The following is a 10660-nucleotide window of genomic DNA, read 5'->3' as shown; positions in this document are numbered from 1 at the left end:
GGGAGGGGGGAAGGGAGGGAGGGAGGGAGGGCCAGACACTGATACAGACATAGACGCAACGGGTGTGCGAACGATGATGGGGGCGCCGGGGGGACGCGGGTTAGGGGGAGGAACGAGCAAGGGTTTTTGGGGGTTTACGGTGCAGCTGTGTGTGTATGTTGTGTGTGTATGTGTGAGAGAGGGTTTGTGTGTCTTTGCTTTCGTTGCCATAAGGCCCTCGACCTGGGGATTCCGTACCCATCTGTTGGGGAGCAGCCCCTTTTTCTCCCACCTCTCCACTTCTCACCCAGATACGTTGTTAGCAGTTGAAGTTGATCTCCTTCTGCGCATAACTCTCCCCCTCCCCCTTTCTCTCCCCCTTCCCCGTCCCAAACACCCTACCCCTCAACCCCCTGCAACCCATACATGCGCACGCGCGTGTGCACAGGCGGTGCCAGCTCCATGGCCTTCAGTTCCGCGGGTTTGCAAGTCGCCACGGGCACCCCCACCCCTCCCATCTTTCCCCCCTCCTCCTCCTCCACCGCCTCCACCTCCGACTCCGACTCCGACTCCGCACTCCACGCCGGCCCCTCCTCCGCCTCCAAGCGCCTGGGCGCGCGGGTCACCAAGTTGCTTCACTCCATCGAGCAGGAGCTGGACAAGGTGGAGTCTAAGATCGGTGACAAGCTGCAGCTGCTGGATACGGACCGCGACGGCCTGATATCTCGACAGGAGCTGGAGGCAGCCATCAGCTTTTTGAAGACACAGCTTGGTAGGTGGGAGTGGGGGTGTGGGAGTGGGAGAAGGAAAGGATAGGCTTTATGCACTAGTGACCATCGCTTGTGCTACTGCAGCTACTGCTGCTGCTGCTACTGCTGTTGTTCTTACTGGTGCTGTTGATGTCATGTTATTCGGTGCTGTTGATGTGTTGCAGATCCGGCCGACCTAGAGCTGCTCTTCCAGAAGCTGGGCGCCGCCACCGCCGATCCGTCCGTCCCCATCAAAGTGGACGAGCTCATGGCAGTGGCGGACAAGAACCGCAAAGCTGTCGAGGAGAAGGGCGCCGTGGCGGCGGCGACGACGACGTCGACCTCGTCTTCATCGACGGTACGACCACCACCGCCGCCGCCACCGCCGTCGCCATCATCCACCGCCGCCGCCAAGGACCCCGTCACGGAAGAGGTTGTCAAGATCCACACGCAGTAGCGGCTGTAGCCTGTTGGGCTGTAGCGCCTGGGTTGGGGGTCTTTTGTTGGCGGTTTCCGTAACGGTCAAGTACACAACGGCAGTAGCAAATTACAGTAGCAGTGACAGGGGGGCGGTGACAGCCGTATAACCCTCAACGGTGGTGGTGACGGTGGCGGCAGTAGCAATGGTAGAGAGAGAGTCTGTCGGCTTGCACAAACGTCCGCGCGTTTGCTGTGCCGTTGTTACTCGTGCTGCGGTTAATGTTGGTGTGTGCGGGGGGGTGGGATGTGTTGCATGTCTCGCTACAGCTGTAGCTGTAGCGGCGGAAGCGCTTGCAGGGCGAGTCTGGAACGATGGCTGTAGCCCTAACAGGAGTCGCCCGCCCTCCCTGCGGAAGCAGGGCGTGGGAGCACTGTGGAAAGTGCACGTGTATGTATGTAGGTATGTATGCATGGGGTTGTCTGGAACCTGTGTGTCATTTTTCTTATTCACGGGACATCTTGTTGCGTTGTGTGTGTGTATGTGTCTCTCTGTGTGTCTCTCTGTGTGTATCCGTATGTCTGTGTGTCTGTGTTGTTTCTCGACGCTGTGCCGGGAACCGCCACGAGCGAAACGCACAACCTATCACCCCGGGGTGCTCGCACAGGGGTCATCTCCTTTGGTCGGGGCCGTTCGTCTACCTGCGAGTCACGGCTCCGTCACACGAGTTTGCGCACTGAGCCTGAAACACACAACAAGACTCCGCTCTCCTTCCCCCTGTGTGTGTTTGTGTGTTACGCGAACGTGAGAAAGAAAGACTAGGACAGAGGCCTTATGGGCACGTGTGCTCTTGTATTCATGTATGCGCGCATGTATGTATGTATGTATGTATGTATGTAGGACATGACGGATGTGCGCGGTGGTGTATAAAGTGTATGCGTGTGCGTATGTGTATAGAGCTGTGCAACGGGTATGGACGTGGCTTTAAGGAACACTCCTGAAGCCGGAGGAGACTCGGAAATATATGAAGATGCGTATACGTATGTTTGCCAAATCGAGATGTATAGGATGCGGGGTTAAAAAATAGTTGGGTTATAGGATTCGCCGCGTCCGGATGTGTACGGATGTGGTCGCGTCGGGAGCGGGATGGTGGGTAAATTCGGGTCTCCCAGGGATGGGGGAAGAAGAGTGTGACTAAGAGGACGTGAAAGCATGTGATTGGTGTGAATCGCATGCGAGGCGGTCAGGTGGCCGGAGTGCTCGAACAGTACAGCGGCGAGGTTCTCATACCCAGCTGCATGATAAGGTGATGGATAAGGCTAGCGACCGCGCACGTCTTCGTCTTTGTTTCCTTTTTCTCTTGAAGCGGCACAGCGATATTCACAAGGCTTTAGCGGCACGCGAAAAGGAGAAAAGAAGGGGCAAAACGTTAGAGGAAGCGGAGAAGCAAACGCGGTTTCCACCAGCCTTTTAAGGGTTAGGAAATCAGCATGATTTTGTTAGTGCATTATTGACGTATTTGATGAGCTAAACATTAATCCTTGCGTTAATAAAGCTATCTGACCCACGGTTCGACGAGTTCTGTGGTAGTGGGGAGATTGCCACTCCTTTCCAGTATTTAGCGCATATAGCTAAAGGAAACTTAATTGAGAGCAGATGCTCAATTCGGCTTGTACTGCTTGCAACTGATTTCTCAGGCGACAGACGGTGCTTACATTACTTGCTATGTTATACGCCGAACACGGATGAAGCTGTATGAATATAATCACCTGGCAGGGTTGCTCAATCCATGAGAAGCTGCTTAATGCGCTTGTTTTCTTTGTTATGATAAGCTTGCTTTTCAGTTCCCTCTTCTCGTTTCGCTTTAGTTTTAACTGGCTACGAAAGTCAGATTTAACTGCGCAATCGGTACAAACAGCTATGGATGTTTCTGCACCACCCATTAAACGCCGAAAGATGGCGCAGCCCAGCCATGCGGCGGCGGTGCTGCCCATGACAGACTATCGCTACAATGAAAAAAATGTGTTTTCTCTTCTCCTCCAGAGCGATGGCCTAGAAATACCTCTCATCTATGACTCGCAGCACACTTTCGCTGCCCTCGACAAGTACCCGATTGCCCGCGGCCATGCCCTCCTTATCGTCAAACACCCAGCGGCAACGCTGATGGATAACCTGCCTCCCGCTGTTGCTCAGGCTACTATGGTAGACCTACAGGCGCTCGTGCGTGCAGTCCAGCGCGCCACGGGTTGCGCTGGCATCCGCATCTCCCAATCCAATGGCCCAGCTGCTGGTCAAACAGTTCCTCAGCTCCATTTCCACATCATCCCAGTCTACGATCCCTCCTCCCCTCCTTCAACAACAGCTCCCACCGTGGTCAACGCAGCCGCGACAGCCGGTCAACGCGAACAACTGTCAGCGGCTGACGCAGGACCGCTGCTGGCCCACATCCGCAACGCCTTGCCGGAAAGCTACGCGCCCGGTTACCACGTCTGGGCGGCTAACGAAGCCGAAATGGAGGCGCTGGGCTGGGCATTGCAGGAATCCTGCAGTCTCCCAGGGACGGTCTTAGCGCTGAGCGGGCATTTGGGTGCCGGCAAGAGCACCATCAGCCGCGGCTTCGTGCGCGGCTTCGTCCGCGATCCGCTTCTGGAAGTTCCTTCCCCCACCTTCCTTCTGTGCCTCAGCTACCAAGACGATATCGCGTATGAGGGCAAGGTGGCCCCCGGCGAAGCCGGCGGCGCTGTCGCGGAGCCGTCACCGTCGCCTGCGGCGGCTGAGGCACCGGCTGTGGCTTCGCCCGGCCGCGCGCGCTGCGTTCACCACATGGACCCCTACCGTTTAGGTCAGAAGAGCGACAAGATGGCGGGTTTGATTGATTTTGACGCTGCGTTTAAACAGGACGTTTGCTTAATTGAGTGGCCAGACAAGATGCCGGGCTCGGTGATGGTGATGGCAGAGCGGGGCCTGGCAGTGGACGTCAGCGGCATGGGCGCACAGGTGCGTTTGGAGCGGGTTGAATTAGGACTTTTGATAAAGAAAAACAGAAAGAAGACAACCCTTTCCTAAACCCACAAGGGCGAATTTCTGAAGTGTATAATTATTTAAAAAAAGAACGAGAGGAAAAAAGCAGCAAAGCGCCTCCCGGCCATCGCGGTGTTCCCAGGCGTGCGTGGGTCCTCAAATCTGGTTCTCCCCACTCTAGGTCTTCTTCAACCTACAGCTGCGGCTCAACTCCTACTCCTTTGATCTGGGTCATTCTGATTCTTAGACGTTTCTTCACTTCCAGACCCCCCCCACACACTGCTCGGCCCCTTCCCCAGCTCAGGCCTCAGGTCGCCTGGTCTCAATCACCTCACTGGGAACCCGGTTCAAGCCGCCGCCGGCCAAGGCAAGGAAAGCTGGCGGGGGTGGCAGCGGCGGCGGCGGCGGCGGCGGCGGCAAAGCTGGCGCAGCGGCAGCGGGCATGCAGCAGCAATCTGAGTCACAAACCCAACTCCAGGAGCAGCAGCAGCAGCTGCCAAGTGCTCTGGCGGAGAACGTGACGGCGGTGACGGTGGCGCTGCCGCCGCCGTCAGCGGCGGCGGATGGCGTGGTGGCCAGATGCTTCGCGTTGGATGGAGGCGACGGCGGCAACGCGGAGTACGAGCAGCTTCTGCGGCGGTGGCGGCAGCAATACCCGGCGTCAGTGCCGCGGGCGGATGTTGCCTGGCGCGGCACCGCTGCCGCTGCGGCGGGAGAGGACGCCGCGGCGGATGCGCTGGCGGGGCGTCGTTGTACGGGTGCCAGCGGCGCCGCCAGCACTGTTAACGCTGCGGCGGCGGCGGCGCTGGCGGGGGGGAACCCCGCGCAGTGGGTGGTGTTGGGTATTGAGAGCAGCTGCGACGACACGGCGGCGGCTGTCGTACGGGGCGACGGGACCGTGCTTTCGCATGAGATCGCCTCGCAGGTGATAAGTTTAAAATTACCCTTAATCAAAAAAGACTAATTAACTCAGTTTTATTTATTTAATTTGTAATGCAGAAAGAATTTGTTGCCACTATACTTGATGTATTATCACCGATATCCAATGTTATTGCTGTAAAGGGTGAATTGTATGTTATAGGTTTATTATAGTGCAGGGAGCTTGCTAAGACGGCAGCAGGCCCTAAAGGCAAACGCAACGTAGGGACTGAGTCCCCTTAGGAAATAAGGAGACCACCGTTTGTGCAGATGTGTGTGTGTGTTTGGGTGTGGGTGTGAATTCTGTTGCCAAAATATTGTGCCAAAGTGTTATCTAGGTATGTAGGGGACGAAGTACGGCGAGAGGCAAGCAAGAGGTCGTCGATTTGAAGTGTGTACGTGTTTGGGTTATTAATGTACGGCATGTATATGTACTGCTTAGTTGGGTTTCGGCGCTTTGCTGAAGGTTCCCGAGCGGCCATCCGTCGCATGGTAATCTTGGCGACCATGGCTGTTGCACCCTTCTCTCTCATATCCTTTATCTCCAACCCCACTCCCTCACTCATTCCCATTCGTACGGCACACGTAGACCGGGCTGCACGAGCAGTACGGCGGCGTGAAGCCGGACGTGGCTCGTCAGGCGCACGCGGCGGCAATCGAAGTAGGTGTACGGCAGGTGTACGGCATACCCTTCAATGGTTTCAAGCCACGCGCATGCACGCACGCATGTCTGTGTGTGTATGTTTGTATGTATGTTTTATGGAGGACGGAGAAGTGGAGCGAAACAAGGGAGGGGGGCCCGAAAGCGGGCACATATGTACGTCACTTCGTACTGCACTTATTACCATTAACGGAAATCGACGCGGGCAGATTGTCCGTCGTTATGCAGCACAAAGTGTGATACCAATTGAGATGAACGATGCAGCGATGCCGCAATTATGAAATTATTTGTTATCAAATATCCTTTGATCTTACCCCTCCTCTACTACTACTACCCTCCATTACTCCCTGCGCTTCCATCGCTACCCCCTGTACGACTACCCTCATCGCTACCCCGTGTACGACTACCCTCATCGCTGCCCTCATCAAACTCGCCTCCGCATTTTGGAGGCGACGGTGAACTCGGCGCTGCAGCGAGCGGGTGTGGAGGCGGGGTCTCTGACGGCGGTGGCGGTGACGGCGGGGCCGGGGCTGGCGCTCTGTCTGCAGGTGTGTGTGTGTGTATGGTCCCCCCCCCAGGGGGTTAGTCGGGTGCTGGGGCGGGGGCGGGGGATCCGGAGGGAAAAAGGGAAGCTGTCGGGGGGGGGAAGGGGGGAGGGGGGAGAATCGGGTTGGAGTTGGGTTGGGTGGGATAAGTACTGTACTGTATTGTACTGGGGCCACCCCTGCTTAGGTGGCTGGCTGCCTGACTGGTGGCCGGCTGGTTGGGGCGCTCTTGGACACCCCGCCTGCCCGCCCCTCTCCACTCGCCCCAATGGGCAGCTTCTTGCACGTTTTAGGTAGCTAGTTAGTTAGTTAGGCAGGTAGGTAGGTAGATAGGCAGGTAGGTAGGTAGATAGGCAGGTAGGTAGGTAGATAGGCAGGTAGGTACGTAGGTAGGTGTTCTACGTCTTAACGGACTTTGTTTGCACACGGGTCGTACATCTTATTGCCTCTCCGGGACTCCCCTCCCCTCCCCGTCCTTCTGACGGTGATATCATTATTATCACTATAATGATTACTAAGGCCGCCGCGACACGAAACTCGTAGGTTGGCGTGCAGTACGGCCTGACCTTGGCGGCGCGTCACGGGTTGCCGTACATTCCCGTACATCACATGGAGGCGCACGCGATGATGACTCGGCTGCCTTCCGTGAACGAAACTCCGATGCAGGTGTGTGTGGCGGGGGTACGGTTGGGGGGCCGTACGGATTGTCACGAGATTGGGTGAGACCATCCGGTTTTAGTATCTGGATCTGTCGTACTTTCTTCATCTGCATTCTCGCTCGTCTAATCCCTTCCGGTGTACTTCCCCCCACCCAAACCCCCCTCGCACAAACACACGCGCTCTTACACACGCTCTCTCCAGCACACGCTCTTACACACACATACACACACGCGGCAGTGAGCTGTCTTTCTCGGTCATCTCGTACACACCGAGCCACGCGGCTGGCTGGTCCCCTCCCGTCCTCCCCTTCCCCCTCCCCCCCTAGCATGCGCTCCCTCCCCCCTCCTCGCCCCCCAAAGGCTCACGTTAGCTCCGTCGGTGACTGAAGTGACTGTGAGTCACTTTCTCCCCCCCACCCTCCCCCCCAACCCCCTCCGCCTTTGTGAACGCCAACAGCGGTGGATCTTTTGCACCTTGCGTACGACTCCCGTACCCTCCCGTACCCCCCTGCGCCTACCCTCCCATAACCTCCCGTACCCTGCCGTACTCTCACCGCATATCACCCCCACCCGCATGTGTTTTTCTGTTTCAGTTCCCGTCCCTGCTGCTGCTGGTGTCCGGGGGGCACAACATGCTGGTGCTGTGCGAGGGGGTGGGCCGACACCGAATCATCGGGACGACGCTAGACGACTCGGTAGGGGAGTGCTTTGATAAGATCGCACGGGTGGCAGGAATCACTGCCGTACCAGGTGAGCTCCGGGTGATGTGTGTGTATTACTGCCGTACTGGATTGTCTGTGGGTGTGGCGGGGAAAGGGGAGTGGCGACACGGCGATCAATCCGTTTGTATGTGTGTGCTTTGTGTGTGTGTAACGTCGTGCCGTGCTTTTTGTGCTATTTATGTGTTACGCCTTTTATCCCGTTGCATGCCGTACAGATCCCCCCATGCCTAAAGTGCTACACCGCTGCTGCCGTATACCGTATTGCATGTCGTACTGTATCCAGTTGATGACGTGTAGCACTGTGTAGTACGGATAATGCACTGTGATGGCGACGCAGGTGGCCCCCACCTGGAGCGAATGGCGGCCTCCGCCCGGCTGGATGCGCACATCCGCTACCCCCTGACCCTGCCACTCGCCAACGGGGCTCAAAAGGACAGCTGCAACTTCTCCTTCTCCGGACTGAAAACCCAGGTCATGACGCTCATTATGCAAAAGAGGAAGGAGCTAGGGCTGCCGGATCTACCGCCGCCGCCAGCGCTGGCAGCAGCGGCGGCGGCAGCCGCCGCCGCTGGAGGCGGCGGTGGCGCTGCCGGCGGTGGTGAAACCACCATGGATTGTGACGCGGCGCCGCCGCCTGCAGCAACTGCGACGGCGGCGGCGGCAATGATGGCAGGGAAAGATGGTACGGCAGGTTCGGCTCGGGAGGTGGTGATGGGCGGTGACGAAGGGGAGGCGGAGGGGCGGGCGACTGCGACTGCGGCAGCGGAGGCGGAGTTTGCTGCAGCAGTGGCTGACATTGCGGCGTCTTTCCAGAGAACCGCGGTTCGATTCCTGCAGCAGCGCACTCGGAGGTAAGAGGAGGACCTCTCGAGAGGGCGACGACGACCGCTCCCCCTAGGAGTCATATGGTGTGACCTTAGCGGCCATGGTGACTTTAACACTGTTATACCGAACCAGTTATAGAATGGAACTCCTTCCCTGTATTTTTCTTTATTACAAAATATTCGCTCCCCCACATTTCACCTCGGTGATCCTATCCGTTGATTTATTTATTTATGGTGGTGGTGGTGATGGGTTTGGTAAGAAAAAGCGACCTCGTCGTCAGCCGGGTAAGAGGTCTTCATGCGCCTGTGAGTTCCCCTCGGCTGCGGGGAGGAGCAGTAGCAGTAGCAGCAGCAGTAGCGGCAGCCGGGAACCTAGCTAGCAGCAGCGGCAGTAGCACCAATCGCACCACCACTACCAGTACCAGAACACCAAGCTGAGAGAGCGAGGGACGCATCGACATTGCCGCGTGTTAGGGTTGTTCACCCCGACTCGGGCCCGAAAGTTCTAAGCCTTCGCAGCCGAACTAGTTGGTTTATAGGCCTTTGGGGGGTCACACCCGGCAACTGGAGGAGCCGCCTTCCCTGCTCGCGCCAGCGGCTGGCCTCCTGGGATTTCGAAGCCCGAGGACCGGAGGACAACTGCTGAAAAGACGTTGTTGAAAAGACGTTGTTGTTCTTTTCGAAACCGCCTCAGGGCTCTGGAGTGGCTGCGGGAGGACGCCGCACAGCAGCTTGGATCAGTAGCAGCAGCAGCAGCACTGGCAACAACAAGAGGAGGAGGAGAAGAAGCTGCCTGCGAAGTGGAGGACGCTGACGCAGCAGCAGCAGCAGCTGCTGCAGCAGCAGCAACAGGCCCGGCTGGGGCCAGCGGCGCAGTAACCACAGCCTGTCAATTGCGGCGCGAGCGGCAGCAGCAGCAGCACCAACCTGGCTTTGTGCGTTCGCTGGTGGTGGCGGGCGGTGTGGCGGCCAACGCGGCTGTGCGGACAGGGCTGAGTGAGGTCGCGGCGGAGTTCGGGTTGCCGTGCGTGTACCCGCCCGTCAGGTGATGTGATGTGCGGTGGTGGTGGTGGTGGTGGTGATGGTGGGCCCCGCGGTGGTGGTGATTGGGAAGGGTTGGACATGCGACGACAGGTTGGAAGCATGTGCGAAGTAGTAACGAAACAAGGGAAAAAGCCAACAAGGGAACACGAAGCCGCCCACTCGGCTCTAATCTGTTGTCGATTACTAACATTTGGTCGCATGCCTGCCGCCTGCCGCCTCTCTCTTGTACAGGTACTGCACGGACAACGGGCTGATGGTGGCGTGGACTGGGGTGGAGCGTCTCAAGCTGGGGCTGTATCAGCAGCCGCCTAGGGGGGCAGCTGCTGCTGCTGCTGGTGGGGGCGCGGCGGCGGCGGCAGCAGGTGGCGCAGGAGGAGGGGGAGTGGATGCGCATGTGCAGGTGAGTGGGGGGGGATGTGTGTGTGGGGGGGGAGAGGTTTGCGGCTGTTTTACCATTTTTATATTGGGTCTTTCGTTTTGTGTGGTTTAACGGTGGTTGGATGAGTGGCAGCCCCTTGTTTTTATGTTTAGTCTGTTTCCCCTTTTAACGGCAAATTGTTTTCGGGAGCCACATTCATGTTACTTCTGATTTTGTTGTTGTTGTTGACTTTTGTTCTCTTTGTTCTCTCAGGTGATACCCCGCTGGCCTATTGGACCCATGGATCCTCGCAGTACGGCAAATAAGGGACGAGCACACATCAAAATCCTGCATTAATACAAGAGTGCATGATGTGGGTCACAACCCCCCAGGGTTTGAGAGAGTGTATGTGTGTGTATGTGTGTCCAATATTATTCATGTTACTTGGGTAGTTGAGAGCTGTTGAGGGCATTGCAGGATAGTCTTGGTGGGTGGGATCGTTGTTTAAAAATGTGAGTGTTCTTAATTGCCGTGTTTTGCAATTACCGTTGTGTTTCTCTCGCGAGATGTGGCGGGTGCGATTTGCTGAAGTGATTTGTCCTCCAGGGTTTCAAGGTGGAGCAACACCCGGTCGACCACCTTACCGCGATGGTGTCGCGCGGATGTTATGGACCGTGACCGTGTTGTTGCAGTACTCTTCCACGTCGTACAAAGTGGTTGAGAGGCAGGGACACACCGGGGAGAGCTGGTGGGCCACGACCG

General features: G+C 57.3%; 2 protein-coding genes across 2 annotated transcripts in view; both read left to right on the top strand.

Annotated features, from left to right (window-relative positions):
* VOLCADRAFT_106866 (uncharacterized protein) overlaps positions 1 to 2620 on the top strand; it is a gene marked incomplete at its 3' end in the record, with an annotated part of 8991 nt that extends 6371 nt beyond the window's left edge. Inside the window, exons 12-14 of the mRNA XM_002955539.1 lie at positions 428 to 751; positions 914 to 1086; positions 2513 to 2620. Of these exons, the coding sequence (XP_002955585.1) occupies positions 428 to 751; positions 914 to 1086; positions 2513 to 2620 (605 nt within the window). The remainder of the gene's footprint in view (positions 1 to 427; positions 752 to 913; positions 1087 to 2512) is intronic.
* Positions 2621 to 4999: 2379 nt separating this feature from the next.
* On the top strand, positions 5000 to 9835 carry VOLCADRAFT_31243 (uncharacterized protein; the record flags this gene model as incomplete). The annotated part of the gene is made up of 8 exons (XM_002955538.1): positions 5000 to 5092; positions 5675 to 5746; positions 6196 to 6294; positions 6835 to 6936; positions 7544 to 7700; positions 7980 to 8252; positions 9373 to 9541; positions 9772 to 9835. Coding segments are annotated over 8 exons (1029 nt in total), but the record flags the coding sequence as incomplete, so codon positions are not given.
* Between the last annotated feature and the right edge of the window lie 825 nt (positions 9836 to 10660).

The sequence above is a fragment of the Volvox carteri genome, assembly GCF_000143455.1.
Source record: "Volvox carteri f. nagariensis unplaced genomic scaffold VOLCAscaffold_52, whole genome shotgun sequence".
NCBI lineage: Eukaryota > Viridiplantae > Chlorophyta > Chlorophyceae > Chlamydomonadales > Volvocaceae > Volvox > Volvox carteri.
This window is presented reverse-complemented; position numbering and strand designations above follow the sequence as displayed.